At 37.3% G+C, this 27,500-nt stretch overlaps 1 protein-coding gene and 1 long non-coding RNA gene across 6 annotated transcripts in view; one reads left to right on the top strand and one right to left on the bottom strand.

The window, feature by feature from the left end:
* LOC123513010 overlaps positions 1-26,834 on the top strand; it is a 61,172-nt gene extending 34,338 nt beyond the window's left edge. For 2 of the 3 annotated variants that reach the window (XR_006677240.1, XR_006677238.1), the window contains 4 exons: positions 14,446-14,561; positions 17,286-17,463; positions 18,693-18,816; positions 19,891-26,834. This is a non-coding gene — a long non-coding RNA (uncharacterized LOC123513010). The remainder of the gene's footprint in view (positions 1-14,445; positions 14,562-17,285; positions 17,464-18,692; positions 18,817-19,890) is intronic. The other variant, XR_006677239.1, reaches the window with a different exon arrangement.
* The window catches only part of LOC123513008, a 69,877-nt gene continuing 52,089 nt past the window's right edge, over positions 9,713-27,500 (bottom strand). For all 3 annotated transcript variants that reach the window (XM_045269816.1, XM_045269815.1, XM_045269814.1), the window contains 7 exons: positions 27,342-27,500; positions 26,599-26,731; positions 26,228-26,374; positions 25,285-25,441; positions 24,960-25,125; positions 17,268-17,447; positions 9,713-14,045 (listed from right to left, as the gene is read on the bottom strand). The exon at positions 27,342-27,500 is cut by the window's right edge and continues 491 nt beyond it. In XM_045269816.1, the coding sequence (XP_045125751.1) occupies positions 10,651-14,045; positions 17,268-17,447; positions 24,960-25,125; positions 25,285-25,441; positions 26,228-26,374; positions 26,599-26,731; positions 27,342-27,500 (4,337 nt within the window). In that variant the 3' untranslated portion in view covers positions 9,713-10,650. The remainder of the gene's footprint in view (positions 14,046-17,267; positions 17,448-24,959; positions 25,126-25,284; positions 25,442-26,227; positions 26,375-26,598; positions 26,732-27,341) is intronic.

The raw sequence follows: 27,500 nt of genomic DNA on the forward strand, positions 1-27,500 counted from the left end.
AGTTCTTAACCTCGGGGGCGCGTCCCCCTAATGGGGCGTCAGTAATTTCTAAGGAGGACGCGAGGCCTTTGGAAAAAGCAGGAATTCATCTAATCATATTTATCATTTTGTTAATGAGAACATGATCAAGTAAAGAGAAATTCATGTAAATGTTAAAGCACCTTTTTTTTTTTTTATCTGGAAGGGAATTATATTCATGGATGGAACGGGGGAAGTGGAGGGAAGGACAAATTCCTAGAGGGGGCATGGTAGTATTTAGTATAGCAAAAAAATTAAGAACCACTGCACTAGAAGGTCCCGCACAGACCCTGCATACCATCTGGCTCCAGGGCAACTTAATTCCGGCAAATATCAATTTATTCGCAAGCAGAACACACAATTGAGCTCAAGAACAAGGAACACAACTCAGTTTGATGAGAAGAATGCATTTGTTTCTTCTTCACTAAATGATCGATGCCAGGCAATAATAATCATAATAATTGTAAGAAAATAATTCATTTAATTTAACAAAAAAATCACTTATGATCCCGAAAGTACTCATGTGCTACCTGGAAAGCCTTCGCATATCGCTAGTGGTACTGTGAACTACCGCGTGTTGGGAACCACCGTTCTAGACAATTCCCGGCACAACACTATACCTGCCTCAAAATATGTCCCCTTGACACTCCTACAAAACTAAGGTTTCTCCTACTTTACCATTGGATTGCTATGGGGTAATACTGTCAGCTCCGGATAGTGAAATTTGAGGAAATTTATGAATAGTTTTCCTCTCCTGTACGCATTGCTCCCGACCCGAGCACCGAACAACAAGCATGTTTCGATGTTAAAGATAATCGTATGTCCTTAAGTGTGATAATCGCAAACCGCTATGACAGTCGATCCACTGTCGTACCTGTCATACCACTGTGTTTGTTCATGCCCCGATTTTGCAAGGCAAGGCTATGCCCCCACAAGACAGTCATTAGGCATTCGTACAAACGTCAGACACTCGTTCTACTGGCGTTGACATAAACCGAGTGTTCCGACGCTCGTCAACAACTGCCAACTGTCATCAGAGCTGCCAGATGCAGGGAGATTTCCCTGTTTTAGGGAAATTTAGGTCTCAACAGGGAAACAGGGAAGAAAATTCAAAATGTTCCAAAATCTAGGGAAATTTTGACCAACGGACTCTCACCCTTGTCCTCCTCCCATCCTCTTCACCCGTCATCCGTACAATAATTATTTGTATTAATTTTCATCTATTATTTATTGTTTCCTTTCCCTCTCAATTGAATTTCAATCCACTTCTGAGGTCTCTCTCGATCACTATATCCTTCCTCTACCTTTCACTCTTCCTTCCGTCATCCCCAAACAGCGTCATGACTTGTACGAGACCCGTATACCGTCCCTTCCTTTCCTCCCTCGCCCTTGCTAGCTAGCTGAACCTGTTTTCTACGAGACCGATAGAGGTATTCACCCAAACAGTGTCATGACACGTATGAGATCCGTATATCGTCCATCCCCTTCCTTCCCTCGCCCCTGCTTGATAGCTGAACTTATGACAGCTATATTATATTCGTGTGTGTGTGTGTGTGTGTGTGTGTGTGTGTGTGTGTGTGTGTGTGTGTGTATATATATATATATATATATATATATATATATATATATATATATATATATATATATATATATATATATATATATATATATATATATATATATATATATATATATATATATATATATATATATATATATATATATATATATATATATATATATATATATATATATATATATATATATATATATATATATATATATATATATATATATATATATATATATATATATATATATATATATATATATATATATATATATATATATATATATATATATATATATATATATATACACACACACACACGAATGTGTTTATGTACGTATGTAAGAAGTTAAAAATTACGACAGGGAAATGCTGCGCTAAATAGGGAAATATTTTTAGGCAAAACAGGGAACTTTTGGCAACTTGATCTGGCAGCAGGCAGCAGGCAGCACTGACTGTCATGTCTCCTCGGGCAAGATCACACATGAGCTGACGCAGCGCCTCCTCTTCTGTTATGGCCCCCCTTTGGCACTCACCTCTTCTGTTGTGGCCCCCTTGCAACCCACATCTTCATCTTCTTCATTGTTATACCCGTGGCTGTCGGTTTTTTTTCATAGTCGTCATTAGCGGGGATGAGGTTCAAAATCACCCCGGCATCACTGTCAAGGTGTATGACGGCAGGAGGTAGATAGGTTGGCTTGTTTGTTTGTCCTCAGTGGATGGGAGCTCTCCAACAGTTGTTGCTGTGCTAAGCATAGTAGCAGGAAGTTCAGGGATCTGAGGGGCGACAGGGGAAGCACTAGGGAACTTCCTGGCCGTCTTCTTCAATAGAGAACAATGCATGATGGCGTGCACCAGGCAGGTACAGCAAGCTGGCGTTAAGACCTGGAACTGTCGGCTGCTATAGAAAGAAGAAACAATGGCCAACACCTTAAAAATTATTTCCAGCATTTTCACAGCATCGATTTCTACACAAGACAGCAATTAACTCGCTCACTCCAGACACTATGGTATTGTACTCACTAAAGTTCCTTTGTGAATCACCACAGAATCTTCACTTTATTTTCCCAACACAAGGTGTTGTCCAGCGTGCCTTCTTGCTCTCCGGCTCAGTGCTCCTGTCCCAAGGAGGAGGAACACGAGGCGACTCCCTGCGGCACTGATCTCACAACCACCGCCATCTTGATCACCACCACCACCACTACAGAACTCCAGAAACTACATCCTTGCAAAGCAATAAATATGAAGTGTATTTCTACACCTACGTCGCATCGTTGGATAGAAAGAATCGTCCAATGAATTGTCAGTTATTATCTGTTCATTGGTATGTTGTGATGCAGGTGGACCATGAGTATGTGAATCGTATTTCGATATTACAATTGTAGTGACATGAAGAATATATGTATTTGTATAGGTTTTACATGTAGAGTAAATAAGGCAGTCATTTTGCGCGTTGCTAGTGAAACGTAACATTTATTCAATTGCTTCACAATTGTTTGCTCGAATCCCAAGTTCGCGCAAGTTTTCACTTCACTTGCGAGTGACAGGTCAGTGAAGTCTCACCCACGTAGGGGCGATTGGCTAACTACGGCCCACATTCCCATCTCTTGCCATGGGTACATTATTATTTATTTATTTATTTTCTGAATCACCTTCACTACGCCACGATCATCATCACTAATGATTAGTTAGTGTGCAGTAGCCTGCCCTATACCACACACACACACACACACACTGTACACACTGACAAACACGCACACGCATGCTCTCTCTCTCTCTCTCTCTCTCTCTCTCTCTCTGTATATACCTAGTTGTATTTAACTAGTTGTATATTACAAGGTTTGAGCAGGGCTCATAGTAACCTGTCTTTGTATCTATTGTATCCAACTTTTCCTCAAATTTGTGTACACACTTTCTGCTGTTACAATCTCTTCACTCAGTCTGTTCCAGATGTCCACCGTCCTATGCGGAAAACTAAACATTTTAATGTACCTCAAACACTGACTTCAGGATCTTCTTGGAGTGTCATCGTGTTTGTCTATCTCATATTCAGTCAGTGATACCAGGTCTTGCCTATTTACCTTTTCCGTACGGTTTACTAACTTATACATCATTATTAGATCATCTCTTTCCCATCTATCCTTCTAAGTTGGTAGTTCCATTTCCTTCACTCTTTCTTCATAGGGAAGATCCTTAATTTTTGTCACCATCTTTGTTGCGGTCCTTTGGATTCTTTATAGTTTGCCTGATGTCCTTCTGCCTGTATGATGACCACACCACTGCTGCATATTCTAGTTTTAGCTTTATGATCTTTTCATCATACTCTTATCCATGTAAATGAATGCCACCCTAGTATTTGTTAGTGTTCTGTATGTTGAAGCAATAACCCATTTAGGTATGTGTCTTTCTGGAGTCAGGGTGTCTTGTATAATCATCTCCAGGTCTTTCTTTTCACTCCTTTTCATTATAATCTCTTCTCCCATTTTGTATTCCCACGTAGGTCTTCTATTACTTTTACCCATTTCCATTACATGGCATTTCCTGGTATTAAATTCTAATAGCTCCATTCCCAGATTTTGTCAATATCTTTCTGCAATTCCATACAGTCCCTAATGTTCCTTATTACTCTCAAAAGTTTTGTATCGTCTGCAAACAAATTTATGTAGCTACTCAAACCTTCTTTTATATCATTAATATATATTTGGAACGTAATTGGTGCCAGCACTGAACCCTGTGGTATGCCACTAGTAAGAGTGCTTTAACTTGATGGGATGTCTCTTATCATTGTCCTCATTTCCTGATGGGGTGGGGGTGTCTCTTATCATTGTCCTCATTTCCCTATCTGCTAAGTAGTCTGTCATCTATTTTAAGATATTTCTCTGTATTTCTCCGATGTGTTCTATTTTTCATAGGAGTCTACTATGTGGTACTTTATTGAATGCATTTTTAATATCCAAATTCAGTGTGTCAACCTATCAATCTCTCCTTTGTACTTCATCTAATACTCTTGTATAAAAGTCTAGTAAATTTGTTATGCACAATCTTCCTTTTCCAAAACCAAATCGGGAGCTTTTTATCATTTCATTTTCCTTCAGATATTCTTACCATTTTTCTTTAATTACAATTTCACAGATCTTTCCCACAACATTTGTCGGTGTATAATTTAGAGACTCAATCTTTTTCCTCTTATGTATATTAGGACTATATTTGTTCTTTTCCACTCCCTTGGTACCTTCCCTTCCATCACAGAGCTTTTGATCACATACATGGGTGTCTGCAGGGAGGAGCAAGGGGAACATTTGCCTCTACTTGTAATTTATTGATATGAAATAATGCAAGGAAAATACAAAAATGAGTAAAAAGTTACATGGGAAATGCAAAATGAACAAAATACTATGTACATTTATCAGCTGTTTATTACCGCAATCAGGGTTCCTTATTATTACTAGTACTGATGTTGGAACAGGAATTGGAGTCATTAGGAATTTCTGCCAAACTACTCAATCACTCTATTGATTGTTGCACTTTTTTCTGCAGACACCCATGATCACATCCCAGATTTGTTCCACTAGTTGTTCTTCACATTCTCTGTCCATTCTGAAATTCCATCTGGCCCCATTGTCTTTCTTACATCCACCTTTTGTAGTAGTTTACTAATATTCTGTCTATGCACCACAAGGTTTCTTAATCCTCTCTTGGTTGTTTGGTTCTATGAAATCTCATTCTTCTTTAAATACTGATTTAAAGCTCTCATTCATAAGTTTGCTAATTTCTTCCATTGTTTCATATATCCTATTTACCTAATTAACTTTAGTGATGGTATCTCTCTTTTTGTCATTTTTTTTTATCTATATACTTATAAAAAAAGCTTTGATTCCTTTTCACATCTCTTCACTATATTCCTTCCAAAATTTCTCTCCTCCCTTCTTAATTTAATATTAATTTTGTGCATCTTTATACTGCTTCATTTTTTTTTTTTTTTTTTTTTTACATTACAAGGGCACTGGCCAAGGGCAAACAAAGTGTTGGAAAAAAAAAAATCCCGCTGGTTGCCAGGCCCTGTTAAGAGGAAAGTAGAAAGAGAAAAAACAAAAAAATCTAAAAGGAGGGTCCAGTTAACGTAAGAGGTGTCTTGACACTCCTCTTTGAAAGAGTTTAAGTCATAGGCAGGTGGAAATACAGACACAGGTAGAGAGTTCCAGAGTTTACCAGTGTAGGGAATGAAGGAGTGAAGATACTGGTTAACTCTTGCATTAGGAAGATGGACAGAATAGGGATGAGAAGAAGTAGAGAGTCTTGTGCAGCGAGGCCGCAGGAGGGGGAAGGCATGCAGTTAGCAAGTTCAGAAGAGCAGACAGCATGAAAACAGCGGTAGAAGACAGATAAAGATGCAACATTGCGGCGGTGACTTAAAGAATCAAGACAGTCAGTTAGAGGAGAAGAGTTGATAAGACGAAAAGCTTTAGATTCCACCTTGTTTAGTAAAGCTGTGTGTGGATCCCCCAGACATGAGAGCCATACTCCATACACGGGCGGATAAGGCCCTTGTACAGAGCAAGCAGCTGGGAGGGAGAGAAAATGGACGAAGACGCCATAGGACACCTAACTTCTTGGAAGCTGATTTAGCAAGAGTAGAGATGTGAAATTTCCAGTTTAGATTTTTAGTGAAGGATAGACCGAGTGTGTTTAATGTAGAGGAGAGGGAAGTTGAGTGTTATTGAAGAAGAGAGGATAGTTGTCTGGAAGGTTATGTCGAGTAGATAGTTGTAGAAATTGAGTTTTTGAGGCATTGAACAAAACCAGGTTTTCTCTGCCCCAATCAGAAACAAGTGAAAGATCAGAAGTTAGGCGTCCTATAGCATCTCGCCTTGAGTCATTTAATTGTTGTTGGGTTGGGCGTCTGTTGAACGCTGTTGAATAATGCAGGTGGTATCATCAGCATAGGAGTGGATAGGGCATTGAGTCAGATTTAGGAGATCATTGATGAATAATAGAAAGAGAGTGGGTGATAGGACAGAACCCTGTGGAACACCACTGTTGATAGTTTTAGGGAAGAACAGTGACCGTCTACTACAGCAGCAATAGAACGATCGGAAAGGAAACTGGAGATGAAGGTACAGAGAGAAGGATAGAATCCGTAGGAGGGTAGTTTAGAAATTAAAGATTTGTGCCAGACTCTATCGAAGGCTTTCGATATGTCAAGGCCGACAGCAAAGGTTTCACCGAAGTCCCTAAAAGAGGATGACCAAGATTCAGTTAGGAAAGTAAGAAGATCACCAGTAGATCTGCCTTTACGGAAACCATACTGGCAATCAGAGAGAAGGTTGTGAGCTGATAGATGCCTCATTATCTTCCTATTAAGGATAGACTCAAAGGCTTTAGAAAGGCAGGAAATCAAAGCTATAGGGCGGTAGTTAGAAGGATTGGAGTGGTCACCTTTTTTAGGGACAGGTTGAATGTGAGCAAACTTCCAGCAAGAAGGATAAATAGAAGTAGAGAGACACAGATGAAAGAGTTTGACCAGGCAGTGAGCGAGTTCGGAAGCACAGTTTTTGAGAACAACAGGAGGGACTCCATCCGGACCGTAAGCCTTCCGAGAATCAAGGCCAGAGAGGGCCAGGAAAACGTCTTTATAAAGAATTTTAATTTTAGGGATGAAGTAGTCAGAGGGTGGAGGAGTAGGAGGAATATGCCCAGAATCATCCAAAGTTGAGTTGGTAGCAAAGGTTTGAGCGAAGAGTTCAGCTTTAGAAAAGAAGAGACAGCTGTAGAGCCATCTGGATGAAGTAAAGGAGGGAAAGACGAAGAAGTAAAGTTGTTAGAGATATTATTGGCTAGATGCCAGAAATCTCGAGAGGAGTTAGAATTGGAAAGACTTTGACATTTTCTATTGATGAAAGAGTTTTTAGTAAGTTGGAGAATAGATTTGGCATGATTACGGGCAGAAATATATAGGGCATGAGTTTCAGCAGTTGGATGGCTACGGAACCGTTTGTGAGCCGCCTCTATCATTGACAGCACGAGAACAAGCAGAGTTAAACCAAGGCTTTTTAGCTTTAGGGTTAGAGAAAGTATGAGGAATGTATAGCTCCATGCCAGAGATAATCACCTCTGTTATGCGCTCGGCACAAAGAGAAGGATCTCTGACATGAAAACAATAATCATCCCAAGGGAAATCAGAATAGTACTGCCTTAGTTCCTCCCACTTAGCAGAGTTAAAATGCCAGAAGCACCTCCGCTTAGGCGGGTCCTGAGGCTGCACTGGAGTGATAGAACTGGTAACGGAAATTAGATTGTGGTCGGAGGAGCCCAACGGAGAGGAAAGTTTAACAGAGTAAGCAGAAGGGTTGGAGGTTAGGAAAAGATCAAGAATGTTGGGCGTGTCTCCAAGGCGGTCAGGAATACGGGTAGGGAACTTCACTAGCTGCTCTAGGTCATGAAGGATAGCAAAGTTGAAGGTTTGTTCACCAGGTTGGTCAGTGAAAGAAGATGAAAGCCAAAGCTGGTGGTGAACATTGAAATCCCTAAAATGGAGATCTCAGCAAAAGGAAAGTGAGATAAGATGTGCTCCACCTTGGAAGTCAAATAGTCAAAGAATTTTACATAGTCAGAGGAATTAGGTGAGAGGTATACAGCACAGATGAATTTAGTTAGAGAGTGACATTGAAGTCTTAGCCAGATGGTAGAAAATTCTGAAGATTCAAGATTGTGGGCACGAGAGCAGTGGTGTCGTTACGCACGTATGCGCAACATCCAGCTTTGGATTGAAAATGAGGATAGAGCAAGTAGGAGGGAACAGAAAAGGGGCTGCTGTCAGTAGTCACAGACAACTGTGTTTCGTTAGGAAGAGAAGATGAGGTTTAGTAGAGGAGAGGTGGTGTTCCACAGATTGAAAATTAGAACGAAGGCCACGAATGTTGCAGAAATTGATAGTGAAAGTATTAGATGAAGTGTCAAGACACCCAAGGTCGACAGCAGAGGGGCAGTCCGACCTGGGGACATTTATGGTCCCTCCCAGAGGGGGACTCCGAGGCAGGGCGTGGTGAAGCCATTATTAAATTTTGATTTGAAGAGAGTGTAAAAGTGTAAGGTGTTGTAGTGTAGTGTAGGAAGTAGTAGAAGTTGTCTTTAGAGGGCAGGCTGCAGCTGCTCAATTGTATAAATGAGACCACAAAGGGAACCGGGAAGAGAGGACACGGGGAATCACTCAGTCTGCAGCACTGCCTACATCCCCGTAAGTACCTCTCCTGGAGTATTCCACCGGGCGGTTTCATTAATTCCTTAATTTTTCCAAGCTGCATCCTTACACCTCTTAGCTTTTGCACATACAACATTATATATCATGTGTTTGCTCTCGTTTACTCTGTGTTCAGGAACATCTCTTTAATCCCTCATTTTACTTGTCTAGGAATATTTTATATTTCTTCTTGACTGTTTTGCCTTGCATGGTTTTCTTCCAATAGATAAATACTATCAAAGTAACTTCTTGATCCTTCAAAATTTGTGTTAGCATGATTCTATCTTTTTTCTTTGTGTCCCTCATTACATTTTTAAACTTTCCTGATCCTCTAATTCAATTTCTAGAACCACATGATCATTTTTTCCCACTGGGCTATATTTAATGGTTGGACAAGGCTGTTTTTTTTTTCTTTTATGTGAATACCGAATCCAGCATAGATGGTTCTTCGTCCCCTCTATACCTTGTATAGTCCTTCACCCACTGGTCCAACACTTTTACCATTGCCAAATTGTAGTAACCTTCCTTCCCTTCCCCTCCAATGTCCAGCAAGACCGTTTACATCCACTTCTTCCCAGTTTACATGTTTGCAGTTTAGATCTCCCACAAGTAGCACTCTTCTGTGTGTGTGTGTGTGTGTGTGTGTGTGTGTGTGTGTGTGTGTGTGTGTGTGTGTGTGTGTGTGTGTGTGTGTGTGTGTGTGTATAGTAGGTTTGTATAGGGTGAGGGTTCATAGTGTCCTCTCTACATGTCTCCCTTTAACTCATTTTTCCTTTAAGTTAAGCACATTATGTGCTGTAACAACTTCATTATCCATCCAATGCATTCCACTTTTCCACCGTGTGTGTGTGTGTTTGTGTTTGTGTTTGAGTAATAATATTATAATATAAACTTAATAATATTTTGGTTTATTTGAAAGGCAGCCATACAACTTAATTTTTACATATTACAGGTACATACGCTAACATACACACATCTTTAATTTAATTTTTACATATTACAGGTACATACGCTAACATACACACATCTTTATTTTTTTATACTGAACAAAAGCTTTAGAAATATATAAATATAAAATCCTATCTCTGACAAACCCTAATGCTGTACAGGCTAATTTTCAGAGTATGTACAATTTGATTGTGAAAAAAACTGAAGCAACAATATATTGGCAGTAAGAAGTAAACTTTTTTTAAATACAGACTATTTTCATTTCACAATTTTGAAGTGTTTTATAATCAATGTTAACCATTTCACCAAATCTCCAACATTCTTGTTCTTTTGTCTTTACATCGAGTCTTTCTGCATATACTGTTACCCTATTGTCCCTGTTAGGTTCCTCCAATCATAACTACTCTCATATTTGTATCTTGTCCCATTTCTCCGTTACCTCCTCAAGATCCCCCAAATTGGAGGTGCTTGAGGCATTTCACCTCTGGCAGTTGGGGGGACCTGAGGAGGTACTATGCAAAGTTTCCTTGGAATGACAACTGCTTCCATGTCAGACACCCATCTCTGTGTGCTGAGTGCATAACAGAGGTTATCAATAGTGTCTGGCATGGAAGCATACATTTTTCATTCTTTTCTCCAACCTAAATATTCCAGATGTTGGTTTGGAAGTGGTCTTTTTTGTTCGTGTTTTTGTTGCTTTTAGCCAGTTTTCCCCTCTTAATACAGTTGCTTTTAGCCAGTTTTCCCCTCTTAATACAAACACACACACACACCTAGTGGCGTAGTGGATAAGGTGGTGAGCATGGGATCAGATAGACATCCTCGCGTAGGTGTATAGGCCACAACATTTTAAAAAAACACAAACAATAAAAAAAGATCAATGTTCCTTTTTTGAAAACCACTTTTCCATGAATAAGAATCTAACAGGTGGCTTCTTGATGTCAGAATTTGAGGAAGATCTTGTTTGTTTATTGAAGGATGGATCATACTTTTTTGTCCTTGAGAAAAAGTAATATGAACAAACTGTATTGTTGTCATTAGCTTTTGATATAGGTCTACCAGATTTCACTAAATTTCCAGAACTGATCCTTACTGGAGAGTGTGGAGATGGTGGCAATGAACTGATGCCCCTCATGGATGTATCACTGCTGCTTGAGGCACTCACAGTGGGCTCAATATGATCAATATTTCTTACGGTTTCACTTACAGTCTTCATTTGCCCACTGCTAACCATTTCGAAATGTTCACTGGAACAGTCACTAAATGGCAATGAAGGGAGGAGGTTCTTGTCACTCTCAGTATGTAAATTGCTTTTAGTTTTCCATAAAATTGTGCAGGTTTCTGTGTTGGAATGATTTGTACCTTTTAATAGTGAAGTATTTTTCTTGATCTCATTTGTCTTTGGACTGAAGTGCATGTCAGAGCTAGTATGGAAATCCAAACTATTGTTTATGAGATCACAATCAGAATTTTTTATACCATCATTTACGTGTGTAGCTTCTATGGACCTTTCAGAATCCAGTAATTTTGCTGGTGACTCTGTATCCATTCTGTACACTTGTGGTGGTAATACTGGTTCATCCATGAACATTATGTCAGGCTTGGTATCTCCATATGTTCTGGATACAATCTTATGTGGCAAATTTTGGTGTTGAGTTTTGGAGGGATTATTGGATACATGAATGTAATTGTCATCTCTATTTTGGCTAAGTATACTACAAGATTCAGATTGTTGACTTCCTTCACTAATTAAGGGATTCACAGGAGACTTGGTAGTTCTTTGTAGACACAGTGGGTCTAATGTTAAGCAAGTTGGCTGTGCTGTAGTGTTGGTGTTATATTGGTCCTGATCTATGGGCCTCAATGAACTGTATTCTTTAACTTTCCCTACAATGGGAGGTTGTGGAACTTGAGCTGCTGAAGCTTCTGAGTGAGAATTTGTAACGTTTTTTGAAAGACCTTTCTGGGAGGGAGATGTATAAGCTTTTGTGTTAAGCATATTATTATTTGCTTTAAATGGTGTGGCAGCATCATCATAGGATAAGATTCCTGAAGAATCACAACCTTGTCTGGAATATTGTAAAGCATCTATACTGCCCTCTGTGACTGACTGCTGAACAAGTGAATGCAACTGCATTTCATTCATCTGGTACCTAGGAGGAAGAAATGAACGAAATATTTTCATTAAACTCTCTAACATAGTCTTGTTGTTCAGAAGAGTTTCAAAATCTTTGACAGAAACTAGAAATTTTGCCTGATGTATTCCAATTCCTTCAACTTGGAAATTCACATTTAGGCTAACTGTATCTTCAGTTTTGTTTACAATACCAAAATTCTCTTCAGTATTAGCAATGATTTCCACTTGAACCACTTTCTTGATGTGATTCATGTCATCATGGATTTCAGGTGGTGAACTTGATGGGATGTGGTAGTCTTCAGTCATTAATGAAGAACCCAGTTTTTCCTGTGTGCAAGATGTCATGGGTTCCTCATGTGGTAAACCAGTGTCAATTTTATTGATTGTCTCAGAAGGTTCAGTTAAATTATCAATTGTCTCAGAAGGTTCAGTTAAATTATCAATTGTCTCAGAAGGTTCAGTTAAATTATCAATTGTTTCAGAAGGTTCAGTTAAATTATCAATTGTCTCAGAAGGTTCAGTTTTAACTGATATGGAGTCAAAGGTCTGTGGTTCAAAACCATTTTCTGTGAAGGCTTTGAGTCTGTGTGTAGAATGCTTTGCCTCCTCACAAGTTTCCATCTCTTCCATAACTGACTGATGAATATTTAACTGCACATGCAAGTCATAGTTTTTATACTTAAAGGGCAAAAGTGAATGCAGTTTTTTCTTCAAGGCATTTAACTTTTCTCTGTTATTCTGAATGATTTTCAAATCAGTTTTTGACATTTTAAATTTCACCGTATGCACCTTTACATTATCTTCTTGAAAATTGACTAATATAAAAGCCATACGTTTTGCCTTAAGAGTTGACTGAAGACTTCTCTTCTTTGGTATGGTAGCTAATATTTCTACTTGCAGAATCTTCGTTACATTGTTCATATCAAAACATCCATGCACATCTTCATTTCCAACTGCTCCTACACAAACATTTTCAGAAAGATTTTTTTCTTTGTCTACTACAGCTGGAGATACTGTTCCCTCACTATTGCAAGACTGGAGGTTTGCGAGTTTCTTTACATATTTGTGTGTTAAATTATCTTGGTTAGGTGTACTGTGTGATTTATTTTGTTTATTTTCCTCATGTGATTGTAATTCTTCCTCTTTCCTCCTCACAGAAGTATTACTAATCAGGACTTTTCCACCTGTCAAGCTTTCTGGTTCACTTTCACTCTCCATAACTTTTTTATTCATCTCAATTTGTGAATTGTTACGAGGTTCACATTTGAAACTTTCATGTCTTAGATTGTTTTCCTTTGTGCTCTTGCTTCCTTTCTCTTGTTTTGGTAAAGATGTTTTCCTTGGCTTCTTTTTATTAACCAGGACTTTTCCACCTGTCGAGCTTTCTGGTTCTTTTTCACTCTCAAGAACTTCATTCATCTCAATTTGTGAATCATTATCAGGTTCACACTTCAGAGAGTTTCTTGGACTGCTTTTCTTTGTGCTCTTACTTCTTTTCCCTTGTTTTGGCATTTTCTTTGTGCTCTTGCTTCTTTTCTCTTGTTTTGGCAAAGATGTTTTCCTTGGCTTCTTTTTGATGGGAGATTCATTTTGAGTAATAACAGTTTTCCTTTTTCTGCCTCTCTTCTGTTGTGATGCCTGAAGACTGGTTACATCTGGTTGAAGATCTTCTTGTGATGAATCTGGTTGAAGGTCTTCTTGTGATGAATCTGGTTGAAGGTCTTCTTGTGATGAATCTGGTTGAAGGCCATCTTGTGATGAATCATTTAACAGTAATGCTTCAGAATCAAAATTTTCAATATCCTCAAACTGATAATCAATTTCATCTTTAATTGGATTTTGCATCCTTTTATTTTTCTTAGTTCTTAAAGACTTGAGGGGAAGACCACCTTCTTCAGGTGGTTGCATGAATTCCATTATTTTCCTGAGAGTTGTAACCTTTTCATTATCATCACAAACATTTAGGTTACCTGCTCCTGTACCATCACTAACACTACCTGTAACAGATTCACTAATTTGTTGATTTTCTCCCTTCTTGGTGGTTTTCTGTGGACTTCTAAGTAGTTTTCTTTGAAGGAACTCACTGGTGGTACATAATGATGCTGCCTTCATACGGATCTCACTTTTTCTTTGCCCTGTAAAGATAAAGTACATTATAAAGGAAGCTTCAATTGACACTTTAAAACTTCACAGCATTTATAGTTTTAAACCATTTCTGCTGACTATGAATAAAAAAAATCAAATAGTATATACACATAGATTATCTAATGTAAAGTTTTTAGGACTTTTCCCCAGTTTCTTTCCAAATCTTGTTCATTCAGTCTAGCAATCCATGTCAATTTTCTAAAGTAAACAGGTGCTGCTAAAAGACAGAAAAGCAAGTTTGGATTTTTAAAAGAAGAAGAAAGTTGCTGTTTACATGATTAAAGATGCTTTGGCACAATGTCAGTATCCTAAAATGATTCCACAAAATTCAGTTATGATAATCATAATTGTTATCTCAAAAGCATTTTACTAAAGAAAAATTTATTTCAGGATTACTAATCACCATAGTATGGCAAGCAAAAGAATCATGATTCAAACTACTGACCCATGGAGATAGATGTTGGATGTTTCTATGTGGAGCCAAACAAGATACCAACTGTGTTTAGGTAAGACATTAGAATAAACACCATATTTGTTGACTGACATATATTTAACACTGGGGAAAACTACAGCATTATGCTCAGGCATTCTTCATGTAGGATGGCCATTGGTCAATTGATCTCTTTAAGTAGGAGCTAGGAGAGTAACTGGCCAAGGACAACAAAATTTACAAGTAGAGAAGAAAAAAAATTTTTAAGGCCCCATTAAGTTGTCAGTACACTTTAATGGGGCCTTTACCATGCAATCATATACGTATATGGATGGATAAGGTCTGTATAAAGTTAGCAGTTGGAGAGATGAACAAAGCTAGGAGACAACATCTTAAGGTGCCTAATTTCACAGAAGCACCTAGAGATGAGATATGAAGTTTTCAGTTTAGATTACAGGGATTTCTCAATTTATGCATGACTAGTAGAATATGTGATTTTGGAATAACAAGGTGAAAAAAAGCCATTTTTTCATATTACACAGATTAATTAGAATAACTATAATACTGTCAAGAAAATCAAGTTGGGCAGCTGGTTTAGTTCCATGATGTGGACACCAAAAGTGTCACCAGGTGTTCCCTGTGTGTGCTGCCAACACACTGTATCCTTCAACTTAATATCAACTGAATGCAATCATCCCGACTTGGAATGTATTGTACAGTTTATTTATTTAGTTCAGTAATAATCTTTACTTTATGCAATATTTACAAGACACAATCCCTTCAGGAACGTATGTGTATCCCTAGCATTACTTGAGGAAATCTCCTTATACGTAAAGGGCAAACCAAAAATGATCAACAGCTATAAAAGAAAGGCAAAATTATTGTTACTGAACGAGATAGAATAGTTATCTGGAAGAAAGTGTTGAGTTGATAGGTATATTTATTTCCTTATATTTTCCTGAAAAAGGGGCACCAGCAAAGGTAATAGGTAATAAAAATTGCAATTTATAAAAGAAAGGGTGAGTGAGGTGTTCGTCCCCAAAGTTGAAAGCATTAATCAGAAATACTGGATACATGTCTTAAAATCTCAATCTCACTCTTGAATGAGTTCGTCATAAGGAGGTGGAAATAGAAAAGCAAGGAGGGAGTTGTGGAAGTTTACCAGAGAAAAGGATGAATGATTAAGAATACAGTGGAACCGTGATTGGCAAACACCTCCCTTTTTTAACAAATTTCTAGTCGAACAAAATTTTGAGCCCATAATTGCCTTGGTAGTTGTACCGTAACTCGGCTGATGAGCAATCCACAGAAAATAGATCAATTCATTCCTGGACGACAAGGCTACATTTGAAAGAGTGAATCTTGCTGATGATAATCATTATGCATTACTAATTGTCCTAGAATAGGTGAAGCTTTCTGAATCTTGCTGATGATAATCATTATATGCATTACTAATTGTCCTAGAATAGGTGAAGCTTTTCTGTGCTGCAATCAGCTGTGATGACGTCATTAGCAAGGATGACTACCCAAAAAAATGTCTTAGAAGTAGTACTACTGTTCAACCTGCACAGATAAAATTCTAGAAGTTTATTACAAATGTTAAACACTAAAAATAATTATTTCCAAGATGCTCTGCTAGTATGACAAGTCTCATGAATGATGAAAATACAAGAAATGTTTTTCTGTGGTGCTAATGACATCATTACTGCTGACTGCAACATACAGGCCCCTCACCTATTCCAGGACAGCTAGTGACATATGATAACATTGTCAGGAAGATCAGCACAAGTTGTCTTGCTGTAACCCACTATTACTATAGCAACAGTGATCCTTTGTTTATTCCAACTCAGTGTTGCACAAAAGCATTTGATAGAGATAAGTGTTGCAGGGAGTGTGGGGTGTTTGCCAATTCGCTCTCTGAAATGCAATTCTGGGGATTCGGGAATGGATTAACCTGTTTTATATGGATTCCTTTGGTGAAAATGGTTTTGGTTTTCAAACACTTTGGTTTACAAATGGCCTTCAGGAATTAATTAAGTTGAAAAACCAAGATTCCACTGTAATGGTTAACTTTTGCATTAGAGAAGTACACAGAATGGGGGTGAGAGAAAGAAAAGTCCTCTGCAGCGAGACTGCAGGAAGAGGAGAAGCATGCAGTTAGTAAGATTCATAAGAGTAATTGGTATGGAAATAGCAGTAGAAGATAGCAAGAGATGTAACATTGCATTGATGAGAAAAACTGAAAACAGTCAGAGGAGAGGATAAGATGAAGAGCTTCTGATTCTATCCTGTACAAAAGACCTATATGAGTGGAACACTTCCATAAGTATGAAGCATACTCCACACATGGGTGGACAGATAAGGCCCCTGTTCAGAGCTAGCAGTTAGGGTAGTTGAGAAAAAAATTGGCAGAGAACACTCAGAATGTGTCAACCTTTAAAGCGAAGTTTCCAGTTTAGATTACAAGTGAAGGGATGTGTTCAGTGTAGAAAAAGAGGAATAGTTAGGTGTCATTGAGGAAGAGGGGATAGTTGTCTGGTTAATAGATGGAGGAATTGAGCTTTTGAGGCTCTGAACAATACAATCCTTAAAAATATCATCGTATTATTCAAACTTGTGTTAATCGAAAGTTGAGCGTATTAACAAAAAAGTTTGAAGCACAGCAGGTAGGAAGAATTCAAACTTGTGTTAATCGAAAGTTGAGCGTATTAACAAAAAAGTTTGAAGCACAGCAGGTAGGAAGAATTCAAGAAATTACAGTTACAAGTTTTGTTTTTCTCACCAATTTCTGACATTTCAGTTGAAGCAGCATGTTCCTGATTCCCATCTATTGATTCTTGACTGGAATTAACTGTTTTACTGCGGTCATCATGATGTAGCTCGGCCAAGACACTGCGAACTTCTGTTAAGATATTGGGCTGTACATATGTCATTGCCTTGTCCAGTCCTTCACCATCATTACCTGGAAAATTTGAAAGGTGTAGTAATTTAATTGAGTTATATCACTGTCACATACATTTCATTTCAGTGGAAAAAAATCATGTGTAGTACAAACACTGGACTGTCACCAAGAGGGCACTTCTTCAGTCATGCCAATCACTGTCAGTTCTTTCTTCAGTAATAACATGACTCCTACTGGTGTATTATCATGATTTTTTATACGTTATATTTACTTTCCTGTATGTTCCATATGCTGAATTATGAATTACAGAGTCCTTTCCTGATGTTATTCTACATAATATTTTTAACTAATCATTCTACATGACATTTTTAACTAATCATTTAATCTTGATAAGTACCACTTCCTTAATTTCATGTGTATTTCTCCTCCTCTGTCCAATTTGTTTATTCCTCGCCTCCTTCCCTTATTTTTTGTTTTTTTGTAAATGTCAATTATCTCTTCTATATTTGTATCTTTACTTGTATACACATGTCTAAAGATTTCTATTTTGGCTTATTTGCAAGCTTTTGCCACTGCTTCTAAATCTTATCTTAATTAGGCAATTCCTACCATTGATGATATTTACCAATCCTGAACATTTCTTCTATTTTGCTTACCAAATTGTTATTCACTTTTATCTTGCACTTTCATCAAAATTTCTACTAACTCCTGCTTTTTCCTTTCACTGTTATTTCTTATTGAGTTCTTTGGCCATGGAATCCAAGAACCTTCACCTTTTACAATGTATCTCAACTTCATAATTACCTGAACCACTTTTTTCCATAAGTCCTTTGTCCTTCAACTTTACTTGTGCCTCAACTATCTACTTAAAATTCATTCATTCTGCTTCTTGTTCTTTATTCCAAATATTTTGTTTACCATACAATTCATTCATTGATTTTTTTAACACTAATTTATTTTGACCTCATTGGAAATGGATTTTTTCTAGATGTTATCGTTAGCTTTTTTTCAGCTTTCAGTCTCTCAACAGTCTTTTCTAACATACCAATTTTCTCTTTCATTTTTCAGACAGACTAGATAATTCTTCTTCTAAACATATTGTCTCTTCTCCTCTCTTCATTGTTTTTTAAATCATGAGAAATTGGCTCCAGTTGAATTCCTCGGGGTATTGGCAAATACGACACACCGCCTGCCACCCGCACTTCCTCATCCATTTTTGCCTTAACACTCTTTTTAAATTTCTTTTTCCGGACAGTACAACACAACAGTAACTCGTGTAGCTCAAAACCTTATAATTAATTACAGTTGAGGATGGCTTCTTCTAGCTGTTTATAAACAAATCTTGGAGCCGATTCCCTTAACCAGTGCACTCCAAGCAATAGAAAATGGCTCCCGGCGCAGTATCCTCTCCTCTACAAAAATAATGATGGTAAGTGATTTTTCGTAATAGGTATATTTGTATATTAAAAAATACACAAACCCAGACAAATTTTAGAGAAAGAAATTATAGTTTGCCTTTTCTTGGCCATTTTCTGAAGATGACAAAGGAGAGAAAACATCAGTTTTTAATGTCAATTTTTATGGTGAAAAATAAATACATAAAATAAAATAATTTCCAGCAGGGCACATCAGTACTTATCCTGGTATAAGTGAATCATACACCTTAGTAATAATGATGAAAGTCGAGTAAGCCATCAGACACATAAGACCTACATTCTGAAATTTCTCATACAATACCCGAAAAAAAATGACACCATCCCAGCCATTACGCAATATGTGCACCATCAGATGTGTCATGAGCACTACAATGATGCAAAATACACATCATCATGTTGAAGGGGTTAAGTGTTTACAACGGTGGCTAGGTGTATTTATTTAGTTTTACCTAGTTGTAGCATACAGGAAGGAGCCATTCGATCTCTCATCCCAAAAATTTTCCAACTTAATCTTTTGAAATTTTGTATTGTCACTTTGGTCACTTCTTTAACACATTCCAAGTTTCATCGGCATGTGCCCTTCTCCAGTTTCTTCCTGAGCCCCGTCAGAGATTGCTCATCATGCACTATCAAATATTCCGACATACTTGTCTATTCCTTCAATCAGTCTAAACCAGTGGTCTTCAACCTTTTTTAATGTCGTCTACCCCTAGTGGTGATACATAGAAGCTGTCCACCCCACACTGAAACTGTCCACCCACGTTGAATAGCACTGGCATGATTTATGACAGCCAATGGCGAGACAGTCCCTCCTCACGTGGTTGTACTATCGGGGTCTTGCGAGTAGACAAGGTGGCAACCTCGATGTTACAATAGGTAAATATGTATTTGTAGTATGTATTTTAAGAAAAATATAGGAGAGAGGGAAAGAGAGTGAGTCTCTTGTATTTTAAACAGACACATGCAGGTGAGGATCTCGTCCACTATAAGGTGGACTGTCCACCCAGGTTGAAAAGCACTGGTCTAAACATTGCAATCAAATCTGCTTTCATTCTTCTCTGTTCCAGGGACATCAGATCCAATCTTAACAATCTCTCTTCATACGGGAGGTCTTCCAGACTTGGAATAATTTTTGTTGCAGCCGGTTGACAAGAACACTGCTGTACATTCCAACCATTGTAAACACTTAACCCCTTCAACATGATGACATGTATATTGCATCATTGTAGCACTTGTGAAATATCCAATGATGCACATAGTGTCATGGCTGCTCTCTGTGGTGGTCATTTTTTTGTTTATACTGTATGAGATCTTTCAGAATGTAGGTCGTATATGATACAATGGTTTACTCGACTTTCATGGGGGGCTGGGTGGCGTAGTTGGTTAAGGCTGCTCGTATTTGCCCCTCTGATCTAGGCAGCCCGAGTTTCAATCCTTGCCAAATCTAGTTGCCCGATGGGAAATGTAGCGTTCTCCTGTTAACCCCTAGCAGTGCCATGTGATTCGCTTATACCAGGATAAGTACTGATGTGCCCAGCTGGAAATAAATCTGTTTTATTTATCTATTTTCTATGGTACCAATAAACTAATTTACCATAAAAACTGACATTTTCTCTCATTTGTCATCTTCAGAAAACGGCCAAGATAAGGCAGTGTAATTTTTTCTCTAAAATTTGCGTGGGTTTTATATATTTTTAATGTACATACATATATATCTGTTATGAAAAATCACTCGCCATCATCACTTTCTGCAGAAGAGAGCAAGAGCAAGAGAGAGAGAGAGTTGCCTGAGAGTCAATTACCTCTCCACCTGGATACTGCGCCGGGTGCCGTTTTCTATTGCCTGGAGTGCAGAGGTTAAGGAAATCGGCTCCAAGATTTGCTTATAAACAGCAAGAGGAAGCCATCCTCAACTGTAATTAGAAGATTTGCGCTACATGAATTACTGTTGTGCTGTACCGTCTGCAAAAAGAAATTTAAAAAGGGTATTAAGGCAAAAAAATGGATGAGGAAGTGCAGGTGGCAGGTGGTGTCGTATTTGCCAATACCCTAAGGAATTCAACTTGAGCTGATTTCTTGGGATTTAAAAACAATGAAGAGAGGAGAAGAGACAATATGTTTAGAAGAATGATAGACATAAACAGAAATGAAAGAGAAAATGGGTATGTTAGAAAAGTGTTGAAAAAAAGCTTACAATAGCATCAAGAAGAAATTAATTGAGGTCAAAATAAATTGTATGATAAACAAGAAGCAGAATTAATTAATTTTCAGCAGAATGAATTTTAAGTAGATAGCCGAGGCACAAGTAAAATTGAAGGACAAAGGATTTATGGAAAATGTGGTTCAGGTAATTAAGTTGAGATACTTTGTAAAAGATGAAGGTTCTTGTTGAATTCCATGGCCTAAGAACTCATCCAAAGGTTCTTGGATTCCATGGCCTAAGAACTCATCCATTAAGAAATAACAGTGAAAGGAAAAAGCAGGAGTTAGTAGAGAAGTTTTGATGACAGTGCAAGATAGAAGAGATGTCCAGGATTGATATTGGTAAATATATCAAATGTAGGAATTGTCTAATTAAGGTAAAGATTTAGAAGCAGTGGCAAAAGCTTATATACATGTTTAATTTTTTTTATTTTGGCTTATGTCCGAGTATATGTACAAAGATATAAATATAGAAGAGATAAGGGAAGGAGCCAAGGAATCAAAACAAAGTGAGGAAAGAGGAGGAGAATTTTAAAAATTATGTTTAATTGGAGAGAAAGAGACATGAAATTAAGGAAGTGATACAAAAGAAAATGACCTCTGTATGTACTTTAACTGTGTGCTCAAAAGGCAGCTAGAGAGTACACCTTTCTTGAGTACACAGTTAAAGTACATACAGATGTCTTCTTTGAGGGACCAGGCAAAGATTTAGCTGATGGTAACTTGACACCATCATCCTTCTTGAAATGCTTCAACTAGTTTTTCACACCACATTCACCACCAGTATTTCTTCCTATCTGCAGCCCAGCTTTGTGAAGCCCTATGATGATCTGAGCTATAGTTACCAGCATTAACAACCTCCTTTTACCCATATTCACCAAGGTACAGCCCAGGAACACAGGGAAACAGACAAAAGATGGTGCTAATGAGAGAACGGTGCAACACTTCCTCTCACCATGACCGCCATGGAGGCAAGGAGGCAGTACTGTGGTGTGTGATGGGAGGCAGTGAGGTCCTGCTAGCTGCTGGTACATAGCATAATGCCATTGTTTTTTTGTCCTAGCTCCTGGTACCTGGCATAATGCCATTGTTTTTTGTCCAGGCATTATGGCAGGATGCTCACCTGGCTTGATTCTGTGACAAGCACTGTAGAAAAATGTAGATGGATTGATATCATCAGCAAATATTCACTTAAAAGGATTGTAGAAACAAAGTTAATTCATAATTCAACACCATGGAACATAAAGGAAGGTGTATAAAAATTTATGGATGAAAAATCATGAAAATACACCAGCAAGAGTTATGTTATTACTGAAGAAAGAACCTGACAACGGTTAACATGACTGAGACTTAAGAAGTGCCTTCTTGGTTATCCTAATTCTATATGTTTTTTCAGCAAAATAATCTTTATTCATAGGCTGGATCTTTCAGTAGTGGTACCATGTTTGTAGCTATCCTTTGAATTCTTTCCTGTTCTTTGAATTCTTTCCTGTTTCTTCATATCATCCTTCATATGCAGAGATCACACCACTGCTACATACTCCAACCTGAGTCATACCATAGTGGTTATGATTTTTTTCATCATACTCTTGCCTATGTAGTGAAATGGCACCTTCTTATAATGAAATTCATTAACTTCTTGTATGTTGAGCCAAATAATCCCACTTGTATACCCCTTTTGGATTAGGGTATCTTGAATAACCATTCAAGTCTTTCTTACTCTTCATTATAATTTCCTCTCCAAGTCTAATTTTACTCTTACCCAACATGGAATTTCACTTAATTTTTCATCAGTCAGCAGGTTCAAAAATAACTGCTCGCACCCACCAGTGCGTTTCACTAATATACACATCTGGAATATGATGGGTGATAACAGTGATCCATGTAGTTTGCTGCCACTTGTTGTTACATTACTCTAACTTGATCAGATGTCCCAGATCACAGTTCTCTATCCTGTAAGAAGTCCCTCATCCAGTTTCGTTGTTCCTCCTGCAAGTTCCATCTTTCACAAGAGTCTTCTGTGTGGAACTATATCAGATATCAAATTCTTTTTTCTTTCACAAGAGTCTTCTGTGTGGAACTATATCAAATTCTTTTTTCTATCTAAGTACAATGCATTTATTTACCAAACTGTCTTTGCATTGTACTTCATTTTATCACTCTATACAGAAACTTAGTAGCTAAATGTGACACATGTGATCTTCCTTTTATGAAACCAAATTTGTAGTTATTGTTATAACTTCATTTTCATCTAAATATTTTTTCACCCTTTTCCTTGATTACTAATTTGGTTCAGTCTTCTTTCCTCCTTTGTATATTGGCTTTATATTTGCTCTTTTCCACTCTCTTGGTGGTGTTCCCTCCATCAGTGAGATGTACACCACATATCAAATTGGCTCCACCAATTTGTTCTCTACATTCCTTTAGTGGCCAAGCTTACATTGCATAATTTTCTAGCAATTTGTCAATTTCCTGTTTTGAATCATCATGATTTCCCTGTTCTGTAAAAACCCATTTCGACATTAAGTTCACCATAAAATCCATTTCACTGTAAAATTCACTTCCACCATAAGTTAACTCATCTTTCAGCTGTTTTAAATATCCTTCAACTCCTTTTTCAGCTGTTTTAAATGAGGCTGGTATTGCAATAGGGGAATAACCCTCAAAATTGGTGAAATCGAGTTACGGGTGGCAACGTGCTCACAAAGGGTGTCAAAAGGTCCTAAGCACGTCGGCGAAACTCACACAAAAAAAAAAAAAAAAAAAAAAAAATTGAGACTAACATTGGAAGTGAGTGCAAGCTGGGGATAACCCACGGTTGGTGGTAGTGGTGTGCGAGCCAATCAACTGCGAGCGTCCCACTACGCCCCAGCGCTCGGCCAATCACAACCTCTATATACTTGCAGGGGGGACCACGTGCGGAAAACAACACTGCTTTTAATCCTGCCTGATCTTTCTCCACAGATCCACACCATTGTGCCTGATAATGAACTTAACTGTCTCAAGCCAATGTAAAGGATGAGAGTCAACCAAAATTATCATATTAAATTTTTTAGGTCAATAGTACTCAATTTTTATCTAAAAAAAAAAAAAAATTTTATTATGTAATGCAGTAAGGTAACATAGTCTTCATAACATACTACTCGTTTTATCATAGTGACGTAATTTCATTGATAACTCATAAATTCTTGGAAAATAGGTGATGGAGGTAGTGAAACAATTTCTTTTCACAAGAAAAAAGTTTTGATTACAAAAATTTCTATTTTTTTTGGGGGGTATTGGTATTATACATTACATCATAAGACCCTAAAAAACACAAAAAAACTAACCTACCCAGGTAACTTTTTTGGCTAGTAACTGTAGGTATAGTTTGTTGGTTTTTTAGGAGGCGGAGACAAAAATAAGGTGACAAAATGGAACTCTTCTGATGTATGATAATAGCATAGTATGCCCTTCCTTCCATGCGTAACAAGTGGCTAACTTTAAAGCGTATTTTCTCGAAAGTAGGGTTATGAGGGTTATCCCCCTCTTGCAATACCAGCCTCAAATATCCTTCCTCCCTTTACTAATTTGCAAATGGTCTCTCTGCTCATCATCTGCAAAACTGTTCAGAGTATTAAAAAGAGACACATTGATTGTTTAGAGTTGCAGAGATATTAACAAGATATATGAGTTGAGTCAGAGATGGGAAGTGAAATTCAATGCTAAGTAAGAAATTCCAAGTCATGGGTAAAGGCAAAAGAAGACCTGCATGGGATGCATGCTCTCTCTTTTCTACATTCTTCTCTTCTTTCTATAGAATGCAATGACCGACCCTCCCTTTCTCTGTCTCTAAGTTAAACATCACTAGTGTACTGCTACTCTGCTGAGCTCCTAATCAAAACAATCTTTACATAATAATGGCCAGTGATGTGGATACAGGTCTTCCACTTACCCCAGATTTCAGTCTTCACCTTCTCATATTCCTCCATGAGTGTCTTTTGAATGTTGCATTTGTGATCAGAAAAGATTGACTCAGAAGAGTGTTCCTGTAAACCCCACTGCATCTCATACTTCATGGTTTCCCACTGCCGTTCTGGACAATGGAAATGCAATCCCATCTGTAAGAGTTTGAAAACTTTAAATATTTTTCTACTTCACTTTTAAATATTTTTCTACTTCACTGATAAATACTATTTATTGAATAAAAAATATCAATAACATCCTGACATTGAAACTGAAGTATTTGTCAAAAAGATGAAAGACCATAATTTACATACTTCATCTGAAGAAGCAACATGATGGAATGCGCCATCTTTAGTCAGCTTGTAGAAGATAAATGCTGGATCTGGGTTTTCTGAACTAGAATGAAAAATTCTTACCAGATTGACCATATTTTCATAGGCCTCCATTTCCATTCTTATTTTATAAAAGTACCTGCAACACAAGGCACATCATTACAATCATAATTATTTCTATTTCAACACAATGTTTTCAAGTCAATTAAGTTATAGATGGAATCTTGTCTAAAGAAATTAGAGACAATGATGAATCATCCCCTCACCAGTTTCATAAATGTGCCACAGTGCACAGCTAGCTATTTATAGACTAAAAGGATGGAATGCTAAAATAAATACTTAGAGGAAGAACCATAGCATGTATTGCTTTCAAGCTGTAATAAATTAAACTATTGTTACTATTGTTATGATTAACTAAGAAAAAATAAATGAATAAATAGATCAATAGGCAGTCACACTAGCTATACCCTAAACTAAGACCATTAGTACACTTCTGGGGTCCCCCTGATTCCCTCAGTAAAGAACACAACTGTTACCCTTTTATCACACTACACCAGGGTATTATTATGGACCTAGATTTATAGACCCACTTCCTAAGTATGCACAGATCCTGCTATAATGCTATACCTATTAACTGAGCTGAACATTGGGCCAGTAGACAACCTCAAAGGACACCTAGCTGCTAATGAGGTCAGAACCAATATGGTTGACCTGTGTCCATCCTCTTTCTCAAATAAGACAATACACCTATCTAGGTTCTTCTGTGGAAGTACTATGTATGCAGTTCAAACATGAATTCCTATGGGGTTAAAAATAGTTACAAAAGTGTTTCATAAGCTTGGGATTATTACACTACCATCAATTAGTTTCACTCCTTTTCTCTATGTGGTCTCTCACTCTGCTTAAACTATACAAACAAAATTACCTGAAGGGATGTTTGTAATAGAGTCCATAGAGTGCATACAATGCTCCCACTCTCCACTTCACTTTGTGATTAGGAGATAACATCTTCTTGGTCCAAAAACATATTTCTTGAGAAAATTCCAATAGTTCTTTGAAACTGTATCGACCCCTGAATGAGAAATAGAAATTACATACATATATTCACCATCAATATCATAACTTTTCTTTTTGTTGTTTTTCTTCAGTTTTTAATTATTGGTTATTGTCAATAAGGTTACCATTATTGATTTTTCACTTACTGTGAAAAAAAGTTTTCAATGGATTAGCACAATGAAGATTCATAATGAAATTAAATGTTTTTTTTTTCCATTGATCATTACCAAATTATCTTACCTGTATATGAGAGAAAATTTATATTTCTGCCAACATTCTGCAAATGCACAAAATCTCCAACTGTCCTGCTTATCAAAAGCTTCAAACAAAGCTATCAGGTCCTTCATGAAACCAGATGCAAGGTACCAATGACCTGAAATATGCACAAATCTTAACATGTGAATGGTACTATAAAATCGTTATGAAGCACAGTATGTAATCAAGCTACACAAAACAATAAACTATAAATATTATCATCCTCCATCTCTTATGATTATTCCTTTTCCTCATTTAATATATTTACTGAAATTCAATGAAGCTGTGGGTCAGTTAGTTAGAAGGATACATGCAGGACTTCACTTACAAACATACAAGTATACTATACAGAGTAATGACAATACACACTGTTCAATTGAAGGCCCTTTCTTAGCAGTCACCATTGTCACTAGCAACATTTATTATTTGAACATTGTCTTAAATGACAGTTTTCTTTTCAATGACTGAATTTTCTTTAAGTTTAGTAGACTGTATAGAAAAAAAAATTAAGTTTAGTAGACTGTATAGAAAAAAAAAATTAAGTAAAGTAAGAGAATGAAAAACTAACAAAAAGGTAAGAAACAATACAAAAACACACACTAATGTTAGAAAGACAAATATTGGTGCATATGCAAATGTAAATCTTTGTAAAATTTCATCTATAAAGCTGAAAAAAAAAAAAAAATGCAGAAAAAATCATTAAGGACAGCACTGTACATGAAACTTACCAATAATAGAATATGGACCTAAAGTGGCTCTGCCTGAACGTTTCCGTTCTTGCTGGACATTTTCCCTCTCATTATCATCAATGTTTTCTATTTCTTGTACAGTTGACTTATCCACAGAATGTCCTCCCTTGCCTTTTGACTTCTTTCTTCTATTCTTTT

This window comes from Portunus trituberculatus, chromosome 35 (assembly GCF_017591435.1).
Source record: "Portunus trituberculatus isolate SZX2019 chromosome 35, ASM1759143v1, whole genome shotgun sequence".
NCBI classification, from domain to species: domain Eukaryota; kingdom Metazoa; phylum Arthropoda; class Malacostraca; order Decapoda; family Portunidae; genus Portunus; species Portunus trituberculatus.